The sequence below is a fragment of the Cricetulus griseus genome, assembly GCF_003668045.3.
Source record: "Cricetulus griseus strain 17A/GY chromosome 1 unlocalized genomic scaffold, alternate assembly CriGri-PICRH-1.0 chr1_1, whole genome shotgun sequence".
Taxonomy (NCBI): domain Eukaryota; kingdom Metazoa; phylum Chordata; class Mammalia; order Rodentia; family Cricetidae; genus Cricetulus; species Cricetulus griseus.
In genome coordinates, this window is record NW_023276807.1 from 233,928,534 (window position 1) to 233,940,666 (window position 12,133).

Below are 12,133 nucleotides of genomic sequence, written 5' to 3' on the forward strand. Positions count from 1 at the left end.
TAGCCCAGGATAGCCTCAAACTGTTGCTATTGAACCTTTTTATCATCTGATTCTGTCTCTCCCAAGTGCTGTTTGCTGTTACTCTACTGATTTGTGTAGCCTAGTTAGATCACAGTCTACAAAAACCCAGCATAAATAGTTAAACCTGAGATATTTAGGATGCATTGACTACAAGAATAAATTATCACATGAGAAAATCCTGTTTTAGAATACTTCCCTATCTCAAGTATGAAGGTGGGAGTCAGTTTCTCCTCCTCAGGCGTTAGTGTGCTAGAAGTTGAAAATTCTCCCAGTCTACTTTAATCAAATCAGACTTGAAAAGGTGCTGAACATCTAATTGACCAAGAAAATCCTACCTCTAGATTGGTCTTCTGAAAAATGTAGGACTGTTCTCATTTGATTTTAGAATAAGTCAGGAAATAATGGTCCAAAATTAAATGGATATTTATAGTTCTTGTAGTTTGTCTTAGTTAGGGGTTCTAGAGCTGTGAAGGAACACCATAGCCAAAAAGCAAGTTGGGGAGGAAAGGGTTTATGCAAATCACAGAAATTATCATCAGTATCTGAGGTCTTCCTTTAAATCAATTTATAACATATGTACTCATACATTTTAAAGTTTTAATTTGATTTGGATTTCATGATAGTTCAATGAATAACAAAGTAGATTCCTGGCAAAGTGTTGCTTTCTAAGGGTCTTAGATTGTATAAGCCTTTGCTTATTTACATTTTATTTTAATCATATGAGTGTCCCTTATGCATAGACATAAGAAGGTAGCTAGGTATTTCCTCCCAAAAGTTGACTGGGAGGATAGTTGGCCTTACTGCAGATGAGCCCAAAATGAGTTCGGATCAGATTGGTGATCCTGCTGCTCATGTCTGGAATATTCTGAGCCCACAAAACAGGAGTTACCAAGCGTTGCCAAGAAAGGGACAAATCATTTCATTCTTTTAAGTGGAGTATATGTGCAGCTTGATGCTGTGGGATCCTTGGGCTGCTAAGCTATCCCTGTGCCTGTTGTACAGCTAGTCTCATCTCTCAAGAGCTTGAGGCAGGAGGATCATAGTTTTGAACCAGCTTGAGCTCTATTTATACTAAGACCCTACCTGCAAACAAATGAAAAGAAATCTAGGGGCCAATGGAATGGCTCAGCCGGTAAAAGCTTTGCTTCAGTGACCTAAGTTTGATCTCTGGGACCCATTTGTAGAATAAGAGAACTGGTGGATCCAGGTTATCTTCTGATATCTACAAGTGTGCCTTGTGGCATGTATGCAATCATAGATAGACAAACACATCAACACATACCCTGGTTTAGATGGGGAGGATAGGGGAGGCACAGTATATTTTGGAAAACCCTGTCCCCTAAGGGTTTTTTTTTTTTTTTTTTTTTTTTTTTTTTTTTTTTTTGGTTTTTCGCGACAGGGTTTCTCTGTGTAGCTTTGGAGCCTATCCTGGCACTCGCTCTGGAGACCAGGCTGGCCTCGAACTCACAGAGATCCACCTGCCTCTGCCTCTTGAGTGTTGGGATTAAAGGGATGCGCCACCAATGCCCAGAATCCCCTAAGGTTTTTTCCAACTCACTTTGTTTGCCAAATACTACCACACCTTTATTGTGAGTCACACCTCTCCCACCCATTAAATCCTTATTACTTAACTCTTGTTGTCTTCTAGCTGTGCCCTTCTAGTGAGCTGTTAAGACTGGCATGGTGGTACGTGCCTGTACTCAACATTCAAGATGATCACTATAAGTTTGAAGTCAGCTTGGTTAGCATAGCAGGTTCTAGGCCAGCCAGAGCTACATAGCCAGAAGATTTTTCTAAATTTTAAAAAAATTAAATTAAGAAAATAAAGAAAAAGCTGTTATCCTCCCATAGACATCATAATGTTCACAATGGTGATTTGGGTGCCAATCTGAACAGGTTTGGCATTCCACATGGGTGCTGTAGTCATCCTTGCCTTCCCCACTTCTTTTGAACTTCTAAGTTGCACTTGATCTTTGTCTTTTCTCTCCCTGCCCCCCCCCAAGGTTTCTTGGAGGCTGTCCAGGAACTGGCTCTTGTAGACCAGGCTGGCCTGGAACTCACAGAGATCCACCTGCCTCTGCCTCCCAAGTACTGGGATCAAAGGCATGTGCCACCACCACCTGTCTTGTCTTATCTTTTCAGGTGGGCTGTTTATCTTTGCATATGTGACCCAGTAACATATAACCAGCACAATTGTGACCCAGTAACATATAACCAGCACAATAAAATCTGTATTTAGTAATTTACTAATTGATGTTAATTTAGTACTGAGCTACTTGAAATGTAACCTTCACAAAATAACTTTAACAAATTCAGAGAGAACAGTTAAACTCAAGTGCAGAGTTTTCAACTGACTTATAATAACAATAACCATAAGTGTAAACTTTAAGCTGTATATGGTAGTATATGCCTATAATCCTAGCACTTAGGTGGTAGAGGCAGGACCTGGAGATAAAGGCTAGCATGGGCTATAAAAGACTTAACGTCTCAAACAAACAAAACCCTATAACATTTATAAGTGCAAAATTATATTGAGTCATCGTATCATTTATGAACCTTTTTATTTAATAATGAGGTCACTCTTTATTACAGCTAGTTCTATGAATTGGATTTTACATTAATATTTTTATGTTAAGTTGTAGTTTTTTTTTGTTTTTTTTTTTTTTTGGTTTTTCAAGACAGGGTTTCTCTCTGGCTTTGGAGGCTGTCCTGGAACTAGCTCTTGTAGTAGACCAGGCTGGTCTCGAACTCACAGAGATCCTCCTGCCTCTGCCTCCCAAGTTCTGGGACTAAAGGTGTTCTCCACCACCGCCCAGCCTAAGTTGTAGTTTTATGTTGGGTGGGATGGCATATGTCTATTATCTTGTCTGCTGGTGGATGGGGTCAGGGCTAGTCTGGGCAGCATAGAAAGACCCTATATTGAAAAAAATACTGTGAAAATTACTTTGGCCTCTAAAATTGCTGAAATATATGTTTATTTTATTTTGTCAAAGCTTGGTCTTAACTTTGCTCTCTGTTGGCTTAGAAGTCATAGAAGTTATAGTCATGATTTGTATGATGTCGATCTGATACCAATTATGAGCTACTAAAATCTTAGTAACTCTGTTAAAAAATAGACAATTCTGTTAAGATAGCCATTTTTTAAGTTATGTTAACAAATAGATTGAACACAATTATGCGAAGTTTGAGGTTTGTTAGGAGTGAGCATGGTGGATCAACAGACCTGCTTTTAAGTTTATACTTTTCTTTAGAGTGACTCATGTATAAATACCTTGCTTTGTGTGTTGATGCCTCACTTGTATTAATGTGGCAGTATTTAGATTTTTCACTTGAGATAGGGTCTTTCTCTGCAGCCCTGACGTCTCCAACTGCCTCTGCCTCCCGAGTGCTGGGATTAAAGGCGTGTGCCATCAACGCCCGGCTAATGGTTCTTTTTTTATTTGTTTTGTTTGTTTTCTTTAGTGCCCACTAATGTTTAAAACAGGGTTTGATATGAAGTAGGGGAAGTCGCAATGGGAATGTATAATATACTATCAAGAATAACTTGTGAAGTCTTAAAGGTTTAAAAGACGTTCCATTTGCTCATTGTCTCACTTCCATTTGCTGATCTCAATAGGACGATACAGGCTTCAACCCAGGTTCCAGTAGTCGTGTCACCTGGCAACCAGCAGTTGCATACAGTGACGCTCCAGACAGTGCCGCTCACAACTGTGATAGCCAGCACAGACCCATCGTCAAGTGCCAGCTCACAGAAATTTATCCTACAAGCCATTCCATCATCACAGCCCATGACAGTACTGAAAGAAAACGTCATGCTACAATCACAGAAGCCGGGCTCTCCTCCTTCCATTGTCTTTAGCCCCACCCAAGTACAGCAGGTCCTTACAAGCAATGTTCAATCCATCTGCAATGGAGCTGTCAGTTTGGATTCATCTCCATCCTTCAGTGCCACTACACCTGTGGTGACCTTCTCTCGAAGTTCACAGCTGGTTGCACACCCACCTGGCACTGTGATCACCTCTGTTATCAAAGCTCAGGAAACAAAAACTCTTAAACACGAAGCAGATAAAAAGGCTGAAGATCATTTGAATGAAGACACTGAGAAAACTGAACAGCAGCCACAGCCTTACTTGATGGTAGTATCCAGTTCAAATGGGTTTCCCTCTCAGGTAGCCATCAAACAGAATGAACTGCTAGAGCCCAACTCTTTTTAATTGACACACCAAAGGAATTATGGGTGGTTGTTTTTTTTAATTGAACTATGTTTTGGTTGTCTGGAAATAACCTGATTTTTTTCCCTAAGATAAATCTATACAAGTTCATAGTTTTGTAATTGTTAAAAATAGTTACTTTTGACTTTCCTAGATGAGGATGAAAAACCAAGTATTTCTCATATCTATGTTTCAGAACTCAGTTGTGAAGGAGCAGGAATTTTATACTATGAAGAAATTCTTCTTGAGACTTTTTTTAGTTGCTATAAGTATTTTTAAAGTTACTTTTCTAACTTGACACTGTATTAGCTTCCTGAATTGTTTGTAAATACTACTTATATAAATATAAGTCAACATGAAATTTATATAGGAAATATTTTCATTCCACTTGTATAATTTAAGTCTTGACTCAGATGCAAGAAACTTATTTTATACTATTAAAATTTTATGATGTCACTTAGCTTGACTTTAGTTGGCTGCACTGTTTAAAAATGTAAGCCCAGTGTGTTGGCACATGAAATCCCACCCAGCACTCGGGAGGTGGACAAAGGGTAATCAGGAGTTCAAGGCCTACCTTAGCTACATAGTGAGTTTGAAGCCAGCCTGGGATACATGAAGTCTTTCAAACACACACACACACACACAAAAGCAAGCAGCAACAAAAAGATTTAAGTGTGCCTATGATACATCTGAACCTTCATGTCAAGAGATGTGATAGTATAAAGGCAGCCTGTAGTGGCATTCCCACTAGCTCGGTGTGTAACCCAGGACAGGCCACTTCATCTGCTAGTCTTTGCCATTCTGGTAAAAAGAAGGGATACACTGGACTAGACTAAATGGTCTCCAAGTTCCTTTCTTATCATAAATTTTATAATTTTTAGTATCTGTACTTTAAAAATATTCAGAATATTACTAGATTATTTCCTAATGTAAATACAGGTAAAATACTGTATAAAATGTTTTTCTCACAAAATTATCCTTATGCATAAGACCTATCTGCCATCAACTCTTAAGTTCTTTGTTCATTAATTCCTAGACCACTGTGTATTGTGGCTTATTAGTAAACTTTAAACGTGCTGAGTGCTAAATGACAAACTGCTGTTCTGAGAGAGACAGGGCTTCAAAGGGCCAAGGGAACAACCAGAGTCCTGAGCTAGTAGTGGAGTCAGTTATTACAAAAGCATAACTGCTTTTTATTTGGATTATTTTTTACTGTGGGTGAAGGGGGAAGGAAATTGCATACAAAGATAACATATATCCAAGTTTCTGAAGTAGAGTTCTTAGATTACTTTTTCAATTGTAAATAATGTACATTTAATGTCACAAGAAATTGTTGTCTGCAAATTTTCTAGTACAGAAACTTTTGTAGAAGAAAAATCATTATGGTTAGAGGGCTAATATTATATGTTTTCATATTATAAAATGAATTTGTATTTAAACAAAAATTTAAATTTTGGAATCCTCTAAACGTTTTTTGTATCTTTAATTGTTTATTATTAAATCATGTAAAGTTCTCAATATTTCTGTTTTCAAGCAAGTGTTTCTAGTCTTTCTTTTGCTTTTTGACACAAGGCCTCCCAGACACACGTGTTATCCTGAAACTAGTGATCATCCTGCCTTCGACTCCTGAGTGCAGGCACATGCCATACCTGGCAAGTGTCTCATACTGTGTGCACATCCATGTGCATGCTTGAGTGTGAACACAGAGGAAAGGGCAACTTTTTGGGAGATGCTTCTTTTCTTCCACATGGGTTCCCGGGGTACTACAATTCAGTGTTTTTGCACAGTGTTTTTACCCAATGAGCCTTCACACTAGCCCTGGTAAATGTTTCTTAAAGAACACACACACACACACACACACACACACACACACACACACACACACACACACACACACACAGAGACACACACACACAGACACACACACACACACACACACACAAGTATTTACAGTGGTACCAGAGGATCAGATGTTTCTTCGAGACTCCTGGTCAAAGTTGCAGGAGGCTATCTTTTCCTTTTGCCATACCATATGACAGTTTCTAGATGTCACACAATAAAATGCCAATGATGTAGTCCATTTTTATTACTAATTAAGGTGGAAAAACAGCAGTTGAGCAAGAGGAGAATGTACTGATAACAAATCTACTTCCAAAATAACGACAATCATCCATTAGGCTATGACCTCTGCTCTCATGACCTCTTTTGCTGGTTAGGTTTTGTCAATTTGACAAAAGTTAGAGTCACCTGGGAAGACGTACCCTCACCTGAGAAAATGCCTCCCTCAGACTGACTGGCTAGGAGGGTTCAGCCCTCTGTGGGTGGTGCCATCCCTAGGCAGGTAGTCCCGGGATGTATAAAAAAGCAATTTGTGAGGCAAGACTTGTTGGATTTTATAAGGCTTTTCACAGAGTAGTAGGTGTCATAGTGCAAACCTGTATTCACAAGAACTCAGGGACATAGAGCAGGGCCATCCTCAGGCACACAGTCAGTCTGAGGCCACATTGGGTTAAATGAGACTCTGTCTTCAGAGAGTCTAAATAAATAAACTTCTTGTGTCTGAGGCTGGGGCTCTAAGTACACTTTTAAAAAATGTTTGGGTGCACGTACAGGAATGGAAAAAGAAAAATTCAAGAAAACAAAAAATATCTGTAATATGGTATACTACTCTCTCAGTGGTTAACTTACTAATTATCACACATTAGTATACAGTGTGTGTGTGTGTGTGTGTGTGTGTGTGTGTGTGTGTGTGTGTGTGTGTGTGTGTGTATGTATTGAAACAAAGTCTACTATGTACTCCTGGCTGGCCATGAATTCAGAAGTTCTGCTTGCATTTGCTCCCGAATGCTGGGATTTAAGGTATGTGCCAGGACTAATATGTAACTTTTCTCTTTTCAAAACAGAGTTTCTCTTTAGCCTTGGCTTTTCTGGAACTTGTTCTGTAGACCAGACTGGCCTCAAACTCATAGAGAACCACCTGCCTCTGCCTCCAAAGTGCTGGGATTAAAGATGTATGCCACCACTGTCTGGCAATACATAACTTTAAAAACATTTGATGTGTGTGTCTTTTTTTAAAAAAAGATTTTATTTATTATGTATACAACATTCTGCTTCCATGTATATCTGCACATCAGAAGAGGACACCAGATCTCTTAACGGATGGTTTTAACGGATGCTGGGAATTAAACTCAGGACCTCTGGAAGAGCAGTTGGTGCTCTTAACCTCTGGGTCATCTCTCCAGCCCCGTGTATGTGTGTCTTAAGTATTCTATTGCTATGAAGAGACACCATGATCATGGCAACTTTTATGGTCTGAGCACTTAATACCTCAAAGCCTACCTACAGTGACACACTCCCCCCATCAAGGTCATACCTCCTAATCCTTTCAAATAGTGCCACTCCTTGGTGACCAAGCACTCAAGTCTATGAGGCTGTGGGGCCATTCTCATTCACAGCACAATGTACTTTGTCTACATGTGTATATACATGCACATATATATGTGTATGTTTGTGAAGCACCTGTAGAAGCCAGAAGGTGTTGGATACCTGAGACTGGGGTTATAGATGGGTGTGAGCTGCCATGTGGGTGCTGGGAATTGAATTTCTAATTTCCTGGGAGAGAAGGTAGTACTCTTAACCTCTGAGCCATTTCTCCAGCATACTAATACATTTTTAAAGGTACATAATATTAGTATACTATAAACAACTTGGAGAAAACTGGTATTTTTCGAGAGAGGGTTTCAATGTATAGGCTCTGTCTGATCTTGAATTTACTATTTGGCTGACCTTTAGTCTTGGTAATCCTCCTGTCTGTCTCACAATTAGAGATTAAAAGTGTGTGTCACAAAACCCAGCTAAACCAAATCTTTTTAGAGTGTGTGTGTGTGTGTGTGTGGGTAAATAAAGATCATGAATGTGAAGGTCAAAGAATAACTTGGTGGAACTGGTTCTCTCCATCCACCTTGACATAAGTCCTGGGGAGCAAACTCAGTTTTCCAGGCTTGTTTAACACATGCTTTTACCAGCCGGACCCTAAACTAAATCTCTTAAGTTAGGCTAGTAGAGTTCTCCACTACATAGAAAGACAGCAGTTCATATGTGCTACTGTAACAAATATACTTAAGACTGGAAAATTCATTCTAGAAAATGAATGAGCTGGTAGGCCTGGCACTTCTGTTTCCAAGAAGATGCCTTGAATTTTGAATAGAACAATAAAGTTGCCATCAAATTTAGGGGGAAATTAACTTTTTAGTAAGTGGCACTGGATTACTTGGTATTTTTATGGAGGAGAAAATGAACTTTTATCCCTACTGTCATACTTTTACAAAAGTTGTCAAAGACAACTATAGACAATAGACTTAAACATGGAAAGTGAATGATCTAAAAGAAAATATTTCCATAGCCTTTGAGTAGGCAGTCTTACATATGACACAAAGAACTAATTATAAATTGTCAACATTAAACTTGTTTCAGATAATAAGAGAATGAGATGACAGCTGGCATAGGTATCTACAATAAATATTCCCGAGAAATAAGTACATCCAGACATACAGAGAACTGGAAACTGAAGAAAACCAACATTTGCTTCAAAGAGGTTTAGCAAAAGACAATTCTCATCTCTGCACATTTGTTTTTTATGGTGTCTTCTGGTACACAGAAACTTAGAACAACCTTGAACTCAAAAGATCCAGACTAAAGCACTCGGGAGGCAGAGGCAGGCGGATCTCTGTGAGTTCGAGATCAGCCTGGTCTACAAGAGCCAGTTCCAGGACAACCTCCAAAGCCACAAGGAAACCCTGTCTCAAAAAAAAAAAAAAAAAAAAAAAAAAAGATCCAGACTGAAACCCTCTACCTTCCTTTACAAATCTGCCCAGCTTTTTTCTCTTCTTTTTTTTTTTTTTTTTCGAGACAGGGTTTCTCTGTGTACCTTTTGGAGTCTATCTTGGCACTCGCTCTGGAGACCAGGCTGGCTTCGAACTCTCGGAGATCCACCTGCCTCTGCCTCCCGAGTGCTGGGATTAAAGGCGTGTGCCACCAACGCCCGGCTTCTTTTTCTTTTTTTTTTTTAGTTCAGCTAACTGTATCTTCTCACCAGCTTACCCAGAAACCTGCACCTCTTTCAGTGTAGCGGCCAGCAGGCCCTGTACAGTCTCAAAGTCTCTCTCACACCTCCATTCTTAAAGTCAGTGGATTCAGATTCCTGTGCTTGACCTGTTACCTTCCATTAACACTTGTCTTTCCCCCTCAAACCACCCATTCACTGTACAGCTGGGACACGCCTACACTTTAAACTTTTTTAGCATTCCACACCGCTATCTCTTGATGACTCGGCACGTACTTAGTTCACGTGCCCTTCCATTTCTCCAGCTTGAGCATGGGCTCACGTTTCCTTCTATTTTCAAATTCCACCCCCGTTATCTGTTGCAGCTGCAGTGATTCTTTTTAGACATCGACCACCCTCTCATTCGTTTTGTAAAACGACTTCCGGAGCTCTGAAATCAAGTCTGGGGCAGCGGGTACTTTAATTCTGTTCCTTGCTCTACTGAGCCACTCACGCCCACTCCCTCCTGTGGCCCGTTACCACTTCGCCTCAAACAACGCACAGGAAGCTTCCCAGTCTGACGTTTGGCTCTAAGGGCGGCGAGGGTGGGAGGGGAGGCCTGGCCCGTTAGTTAGCACGCGAGGCACCCCTAAGACAATTTAGGCCAAGTTTCATTCGCTCGCTGCCTGCAAAACAGGCTTTTCTTGGTTTGGAAGGCCGAGCAGGAAGGAAGTTTGGGGTGTGGAGCGCTAGGATCCGGCAGCGCCTGCGGAAAACCCCGTTCTCCCCGTCCGTAAAGCCACTTCCGGCGAGCCGGCCTGTCGGAGCTCCCCGCTGACGGTCGTACGAACCGACGCGCCATAGCCGGCTCCGCGGCCGGAAGAAGACCTGGCAGCGACGGATGACGTCACGCACAGCTTGGCCGCCCGCGGCAGCCATGTTGAAAACCAGAGAAAACGGTGCTTAACGTGGCGCACCTTAGCGGAGCCGCGAACTCCCCCGACGGGTCCCGGCGCCTGGCAGCGCCGCTTGGAGACCACGCTAGAGCTCCCGCAAGCCCTGCGGAACCCCTACGGGCGGACGGCGGGGCGCCGGCGCCATGACCACGCCCCCGGGGCGGGACCTGGCGCGCGTCACCGACACGGGGCGGGGCCGGGGAGCGTGTCCTCCTCGTTCCCAGCGGGCCCCGCGCCCATCTGCCCGCCCTCCGCTTCCTTTTCCGCGGCCGCATGCTGCGCGGCTGCTGATTGGCTGCCGAGGACGGAAGCTCTGTTGGTGTGTCTTCAGAAGTTTCCCCCCCCTGGGCCGCGGCAGAGGTGGTAACCAAGGTAGAAAACGCTCGGGCCGAAGCTTTAGTGGCTCTTAGGGATGGCGGCACCTGCAGCAGGATCTGCAACGTCCCAGCGGTGCGTATTTTTCCTCCCCTTTGCTGTGTGTCTTGCTGTTCTTTCCTTGGTTAGTGAGCCCTGCTGAAGTCGTTGTTTTCCTGGCAGGTTTTCCCAGAGCTTCTCAGATGCTCTGATCGACGAGGACCCCCAGGCGGCGTTAGAGGTGAGTGAGTTCATTTCTGCTCCGTTCGCACTGGGATTGTTGGGTTCCTACCGACTCCGCTGCTTCCCAGCATTACCTTCGTGGGACTAAAGCTACAATTTTCAGTGTGTCTCAGGCCCAGTATTATGGTCGTGAGATCCATTTCTTTGTCCCCCAGCGACCCTTTTGCCATAGATCTTGCCTTTATACTCCCCAGACGCAGGCACATAGTTGCCACCTGTGGTTGGCCTGAAACGACTTCATTTATTGGCGTTTATGGTCAAGGAAAAGGCGAAGATAGGGCTTAATGTAGCATTTTTTTAGTTTTGACAGTTATGGTTGCCCAGGTACTGTTACGAGTACTTGATTGACTAAGTTTACTAAAGAACATTTACTTTAAAGATGGTTGTCCTTGTTCTTCGTACAGTTTAAAAAAGAAACGCGTTTATATATACCTATGCTGTCCTTAAACTTTGGATCCTGTGATTTCTTGAGATGCACCACTAAGCCCCGCCTTTTTTTATTTTTTAAAAACTTTTTGTTTGTTATGTATACAGTATTCTGCCTACATGTATGCCTGCAGGCCAGAAGAGGACACCACACCTCATTTCAGATGGTTGTGAGCCACCATGTGGTTGCTGGGAATTGAACTGGGACCTTTGAGAGAACAGGCAGTGAGTGCTCTTACTGATGAGCCATCTCTCCAGCCCATGCCCTGCCTAAATTTTTATAATGTTGTATGAGTTGTTTCTGGGCTATTTTTGGTGAATTCTAGAACAAACTATCTTTGTACGGATGTTGCTAAGAGCAGTGGCCAGGCTGGAGAGAGTCGTTAGCATATGTCAGTATGGTGGGGAAGGCCCTGTAATCCCAGTACTCAGGAGGAATGTACAGGGGTCAGAAATTCAAGGTCATCCTCAGCGACATAGTGAGTTGAGGCTATGAGTTGGATGTGTGAAACCCTGCCTGACCTTCAGAGCTCAAGAATCTTGCTAGGAAGGGGGAAACATTTTTACATCCCGAGACTTAAAGAAACCGCTTTTCCAGAGGCTAGCAGACTAGTAGAACTATATAGTTGTTTGAAAGTTTCAAGTTTGGTTTTGTATTGTTAGGTTCACCGAGTGATCATCAGGTGAAACAGATAATTCGGTTCCAAAACAAGGGATTAGCAAACTGGGTGGTAGTGGTGCATGCCTTTAATCCCAGCTTTTGGGAAGGACAGACTGGAAAGAGAGATCTCTGTGAGTTCAAGTACAGCCAGGACTATGCAGGGAAATTCTGTCTGGAAAAACAAAACAAAACCAAACAAAAAGGCATTAATGACTTTGAG

The 12,133-nt window shown here is 42.1% G+C and overlaps 2 protein-coding genes across 6 annotated transcripts in view; both read left to right on the forward strand.

Moving 5' to 3' along the window:
• Elf1 (E74 like ETS transcription factor 1) overlaps nucleotides 1-5,750 on the forward strand; it is an 88,289-nt gene extending 82,539 nt beyond the window's left edge. For all 4 annotated transcript variants that reach the window (XM_027394042.2, XM_027394043.2, XM_027394041.2 and 1 more), the window contains one exon: nucleotides 3,638-5,750. In XM_027394042.2, the coding sequence (XP_027249843.1) occupies nucleotides 3,638-4,235 (598 nt within the window). In that variant the 3' untranslated portion in view covers nucleotides 4,236-5,750. The remainder of the gene's footprint in view (nucleotides 1-3,637) is intronic.
• A 4,767-nt stretch (nucleotides 5,751-10,517) lies between these two features.
• Nucleotides 10,518-12,133, forward strand: part of Sugt1 (SGT1 homolog, MIS12 kinetochore complex assembly cochaperone) — a 33,779-nt gene continuing 32,163 nt past the window's right edge. Inside the window, exons 1-2 of one of the 2 annotated variants that reach the window (XM_027394038.2) lie at nucleotides 10,518-10,679; nucleotides 10,767-10,824. In XM_027394038.2, the coding sequence (XP_027249839.1) occupies nucleotides 10,642-10,679; nucleotides 10,767-10,824 (96 nt within the window). In that variant the 5' untranslated portion in view covers nucleotides 10,518-10,641. The remainder of the gene's footprint in view (nucleotides 10,680-10,766; nucleotides 10,825-12,133) is intronic. The other variant, XM_027394039.2, reaches the window with a different exon arrangement.